Source organism: Sinocyclocheilus rhinocerous, unplaced genomic scaffold, assembly GCF_001515625.1.
Source record: "Sinocyclocheilus rhinocerous isolate Xijiao unplaced genomic scaffold, SAMN03320098_v1.1 scaffold905, whole genome shotgun sequence".
Taxonomy (NCBI): Eukaryota; Metazoa; Chordata; class Actinopteri; order Cypriniformes; family Cyprinidae; genus Sinocyclocheilus; species Sinocyclocheilus rhinocerous.
The window spans coordinates 1,087,357-1,093,665 of NW_015659390.1; the positions used below are offsets into that span (position 1 = coordinate 1,087,357).

The following is a 6,309-nucleotide window of genomic DNA, read 5'->3' on the forward strand; positions in this document are numbered from 1 at the left end:
TTCATTGTGACATATAGTGTCCTGTGCATACATTTTGGAAGAACTGTTCAGATGTATCATAGTATACACTATACAGAAGACATTAAAGGCAGGGTATGTGATTTTTCAAAAACACTTTAGAAAACTGATTCGGGCCGAATAGCAAAACAAACTTGTAGCCAATCAGCAATAAGGGGCGTGTCTACTCGTGATGTGGAGGAGAGAGCTTTCAGTGCATGGGACAGTACTCTGCCTTTAATGTTTTATTTTAAAACATTACACAATATTACTGTTTACTGTATTTTTGACCAAATAAATGCAGCCTTGGTGAACATAGGAGACTTCTTTAATAAATGTAAAAAAAAAAAAAAAACGTACCTTAACTTTTAAATGCTAGTTTACATACTGCAGAATTACTAGTACGGTAGTATGCAGTTCCGAACACAGCCAATCATAAATAGAACTCAGTATAAACAACATTTAAAAAGAAATAACAATTGAAATGGCAAATAATAAAGAGCACTATGTCTGAAAACGATAGTAACATTAAATCAGTCAATTCCACCATCGCTGGCTGAGATCACTAGATAAAGCTGTGCAAATCCTTCATCATAGACTCATTCAATACTCTTCGAAGAAAAAAAAAGTGCAAAAATTGTACCTTGTCACTACAGCAGTCTCTTCAAAGTGAGCCTTTTGGACCACATTCTCCAAAAATGGTTTATAGTGGTACCCTAAGAATGCATTTCATCAGCACTCTCAGGAACAAATATGCACCCTTATAAAGGGGTAAAGACAAGGTCTACTGCCCCAATGACAATGTACAATTTTTGCACTTTTTTCTGACAGTGAAGGAAAGCCTTCATTTCACATCTGACATTTGGAGAGAAGTTGCCCTGAGTAAAGTAACAACTACCTGTGACCACATCCTAGTGTATCCACTTCCTTTGAAACACTTGACATACCTTTGTCCAATGTCAATGTAAAACCTCCAATTAACTCAAAAAGACAGGAAAGAGGCAGATCACAGACATTCACTGACTTCTTACTCCAGGGCCCGGATCTGAGGGAAGGAGGACTGAGATTTGAGTCTTTTCTGTGAGAGCAAGGAGGCTGTAAAACGGTTTTAAAAAGGAGATCCATCCATCCTTCCATCTCCACATTGGCAGGTGAAGCCACCGACTGGCAACTACAAATCTATTACAGATGAAGGAGCCAATCAAAAGTCACTGAGGATGCTGATGTCAGCAAACTCCTGGCGGTAACGGTAGGAGTACATGCCCAGCAGGAAGGCCCATTTAAGAGTCATGAAGCTCCACACGGCAGATAGATAGAAGCTCTTGGGGTCAGTTATTGCTGAAGACAAAAACATACAGAATGGATTACAGACACTTAAAACATGCGTATTATACAGATCTTGTGTGGAATGTTTTATTAGACAAAGCTGTCCATGTGAAGGTACTTACACTGCTTTTCTATAACAGCTAAAGCTATGAAGGTGGCAAAAGCAGCAATAGCCAGGAGGGAGAAGACCGAACTAACAAACATGAAGAACTTGAGTCCCTTCAGCCAAGTGCGCCAGTAGTCCTGAATGTACATAATGTGGGTGACCAATGCCCAGAGTGCCAGAACTCCTGGAGATTTAAACCCATAACATATACACATAGAAAAAAATACAGAATGAAATAAATGGAAAATGTACTGGTATTTTTCTGATATTATCTAATACGTTTATGGACATTTACGGTAACCCTAAAACACAATGCAATGAAGAGCAAAATTCAAAATGTACAGATAAAACACCTGTAAAATATGAATATGGAAAATTCTTTAATATTAATACAGTACATTTTGCCACATTTTTTACGGATTTTCATGTAACACTTTGAATTAAACGTAAACATTTTAAATAGAAAAACTGAAAAGTACTTTCTTACTCCAATAATCTGTTTCATTTACAATTTCAAAAATCTTGAGTGCGAAGTTTTGGGAGAGAAAAAAATCAAGTTTAATCAAAAGGAGTACACAAAAACTGCTTATTTAATTAGTTTGAATAAAATTCATTATTTAAATATTAATTATCATATACTATTTATTTTACATTGTGTGTGTGTGTGTGTATATATATATATATATATATATATATATACACTAGACAGATAGATAGATAGATAGATAGAGATTATTTGGAAATAAATAAATTATATATATGTGGAGTGCATATATGTTTCTTTCTTTCTCTGAGTAGAACCAGTCAAAAATCTCCATATTTATGGGTCATTATTTCCAAAGTCATTTTAAGAAGATGACAGACTGATCCTTTTAAGAAAGAAATGAAATAATCACCCATCATATCTCTATTGGAATAACAAACCACACACTGCATACAGACTGACAGCCGGAGATTTCCCCAACCGCAAGATCACACAATAATAGCAACGAATTAAAAAGCATGACAGTAAAAGAAACAGGATGTGAAATGTCTATGTTTGACAGCGGATGTGTAAACAAGTTAATCTGTGGCCTTGAGTTTCTTTACAGACCTGATAATCCACCCATCGCCGCCGTCCAAGGCTGTTTATAAACCACATTCCACGCGATAAACGCCGAAAATCCCACCAACATGCCGAACGTGGCATAACCCACACTGATGTAGATCCTGTTTGGACCCATAAATAATGTATAAAGTACCGCAGTAAAGCTGTAACAAGAGGCTGAAGCGAAGGATTACACCATCGATGAGAGATTACGTAGTGCAGCGCTGTTTATTCGTAAACACGACCGCACGACCCGGAAGAGCTCCCCGGTATCACCATAGCAACAATCCACAACCTCACAGAATTTAATGAGTGTATACACATGCTAATTAAACACACATTATTTATTATAAATAACTACAATATAAATTGGGCATAAAGTTTGATTGAAGATTGCAAAAATCAATGGAAATACATCAAATATGAAATAGGAATGCAATTTTTTTTTTTTTTTTGGTTGTCAATGTTTAAATGTATGTATGTATAAATAAATCAACCAGCCTGAACAAACAAAAAGTAATAATCTAAAACTGTAAAAATGTAGAGGTGACACACATAATGTCACATGTTTCTCTTGTTGTTTGTGCAGCACTGAAGATGGTGGTTTTAATCTGTTTGATCTTTGCTCAGTGGTTTTCCATCTACCTGTCAAACTCATTCTCACAGCTCTACAGTAATTATGAAACAAAAAACAAACAAAAAAATCCTCTTCTCAATTGCAAATGTACACTACCAGTCAAAAGCTTTTTTGAACAGTAAGATTTTTAATGTTAAAGAACAAAGTCTTCTGCCCACCAAGCCTGCATTTATTTGCAAAATCAGTAATATTGTGAAATATTTTTACTATTTAAAATAACTTTTCAATGTGAATATATTTTAAAATGTAATTTATTCCTGTGATCAAAGCTACATTTTCAGCATCATTACTCCAGTCTTCAGTGTCACATGATCCTTCAGAAATCATTCTAATATGCTGATTTGCTGTTCAAGAAACGTTTATTATTATTGTTGTTGTTGTTATCAATATTTAAAACAGCGGAGTAAAATTTTTTCTGGATTCTTTGATGAATAGAAAGATCAGCATTTATCTGAAATAAAAAGGTTGTTAATTTTTTTATTTAAAAAAAATAAAGTTCTTTAGTCAGTATTATTTATTTATTTATTTTGTTTTTTGTTTTTTTTTTGGGGGGGGTTATAGAAATTAATACTTTTATTTAGCAAGAATGCTTTAAATTGATCAAAAGTGATGATAAAGGCATAATCTTACAAAAAAAAATCTATTTCAGATAAATGCTGTTCTTCTAAATGTTCTATTCATCAAAGAAACCTGAAAAAAATTTACTCAGCTGTTTTCAACATAATAATAATAAATGTTTTTTTGAGCAGCAAATCAGAATATTAGAATGATTTCTGAAGGATCGTGTGACTGGATTAATGATGCTAAAAATTCAGCTTGGAAATCACATAAATTACATTTTTAAATATATTCAAAACAGTTATTTTACATAGTAAAAATATTTCAAAATGTGACTGTTTTTGCTGTACTTTGGATCAAATAAATGCAGGCTTGGTGAGCAGAAGTGACTTCTTTAAAAAAACATTACAAATCTTACTGTTCAAAAACCTTTGACTGGTAGTGTAGGTGGTAAAAACTGGCGGGAGCAGATCATGCATGCAATTCCATAACAGAATAGAAGAAATGCTACACCCAAAATTGATCAGGCTGACATCATTCACTAATTGTTCCTTGCAACCTATTCGCTTTATTGTCCTTAGCACATGAATGCACAAGGAACAAATGCCATGCCTTTGGGTGTTATATATAAATTACAACTACATAAAATACAATTAATTAGTAATTATTAATTTATGATCACAAAATGTGAGCATGATGTTATAACTGTATAAACAGCACAACAATTGGAGGTATGCATTCAAAATGATGATCTCAAGTAGCATTGATTAAGCATGAGCACACATCTTTGGCCAGACAGATGCTGATGCCCATGTAAACAGAATGAAAGTCCAGAGAGGACTGAACCAAATCAAGAGGCCACAGATGTACTTTGGCCCCATTTCCCCCGGTCACTGTTGAGAACTGGAATACTATGGGTTTTAATGTAATTCAAGGAAATGGAAGACAACAAGTGTCATCACGCTTCAAGACACACCTTCATAGGTCAGCCTTCATGAAATGAACACAAAGCCACATTTTGTGTCACCAATCAAGAGCGCGGCAGGAAGCCGGTAACTCGGTGGCTTCAGCGATTCAAATGAGATCAACACTCGGCGGTTTCCTCTGTATGCTTCACAGACAACACAGACAGACATAAAGAGATCGAGTGAGTGATAAAGAGAAAGAAAAAGTCATACAAAGATAGATACTTCACAAGACGCTCGCCTTGAAGACAAGAAAGACAAGACAGTCCTGATTGGCACTGAAGAAAACTATTTGGAAAAAAAAGAAAACACTGCCAACATCATCTACAGACGGACCAGACGTACTGGTACAGTAAGTGTGTTTATGGAATCTATCACCGACAGATGCAACCACATTTACCTTGTGTAACAAGTGTAGCTTTATCTGACCCTGAAAAATTACTTTAATTATATAACTAGTAATAATTTCATTAGATAATTAGAATTTTTGAATACTTCTGAACAAAATCTGCATCAAAATCATTTAAATATGTACCACGACACATTTTAAGGTAACTGTAACATTTTAAGGCAGATTGTATTTCACTGTAAATATTACAAATATATGGCAAAGATTATTGGAATACATTTTACAAGAAAACACTATTTCAGTTTTTCTACTTCAAAATGTCATGTTTAATAATAATAATACAAATATTTTAAAATACTGTAATAAAATATCCATTAGAATTATATTTATTAATAAATACATTAATTACATTAATACATTTATTTCTATATTTAGCAATTTAGTCATTCAAATTAAATGATAAATTCTAAAAATAAAAAAAAAGATATATATATATATTTATTTATTCAACATTTATTTACAAACTGTTTTAACACATTGCCTAAAATGTTGCCCAAGGATGTGCTTTTTTTTTTTTTTAAATGCTCAAAAATTCTCAAATAACTTTGGGAAATTCTGCGGGGCCTGTGATTCATCATGATGCTGGGAAAGAGACTTAAGAGACTGCTGGGTGACAAGCGAGTGCAAGAAGGTGAGCTGTGAATTTACAGAAGCCCCCAAATAGAAGACAGGAAGTTACACATGATTAGATGTGGGTGAGGAGGTGTGCATTTAAAACATCTCTCTCTTTTCACCATCTCCCTCCGTGTGCTTTCATCACTTCATATTTCACTGGACTTCCAAAATAAACAATATTTCCTTCCTCCATGGGCAACAGAGATCCTCTTTCTAAGAAACAGGCGCTCAGTTGGTATGGGAAGGAAAAGCTGATTTGGAATGACAGGATTTATGAGCATGTAAAATCACATAGTGCTCTGGAATTACAAAGGGATGGAAAACAGTCTTCATGTGCATATGTGAAACAAAAATCACACACATTAATATGGAATGGTTAACGGGACATTAATCTGTGTGATTTTTGTTTCATTTAAAATTGTGCTGCATTGGGAATCTACGGGGAGTTGAAGATTGATTACAAAAGGCTGTGATTTGTTGCAGGAAGTCCTACACCCTTTCCCGAAGGAACTGTGTGCTTGTTTTCTCGCTGTATTTTAATCTCTGTGATGTGATTTATTTATTTTTTTTCTAGAAATGTAGCACTGGTCCGCCAGTTAAAACTGGTTA

General features: G+C 34.2%; 1 protein-coding gene across 1 annotated transcript; it reads right to left on the bottom strand.

Moving 5' to 3' along the window:
* Window positions 1-348: 348 nt before the first annotated feature.
* LOC107723723 (heme transporter hrg1-B) lies at window positions 349-2,745 on the bottom strand. The gene is made up of 3 exons (XM_016532433.1): window positions 2,523-2,745; window positions 1,446-1,613; window positions 349-1,335 (listed from the first exon to the last, which is right to left on the bottom strand). The coding sequence occupies exons 1-3, from the start codon at window positions 2,650-2,652 to the stop codon at window positions 1,199-1,201; spliced, it is 435 nt and encodes a 144-aa protein (XP_016387919.1). The 5' UTR covers window positions 2,653-2,745; the 3' UTR covers window positions 349-1,198.
* Window positions 2,746-6,309: the final 3,564 nt, after the last annotated feature.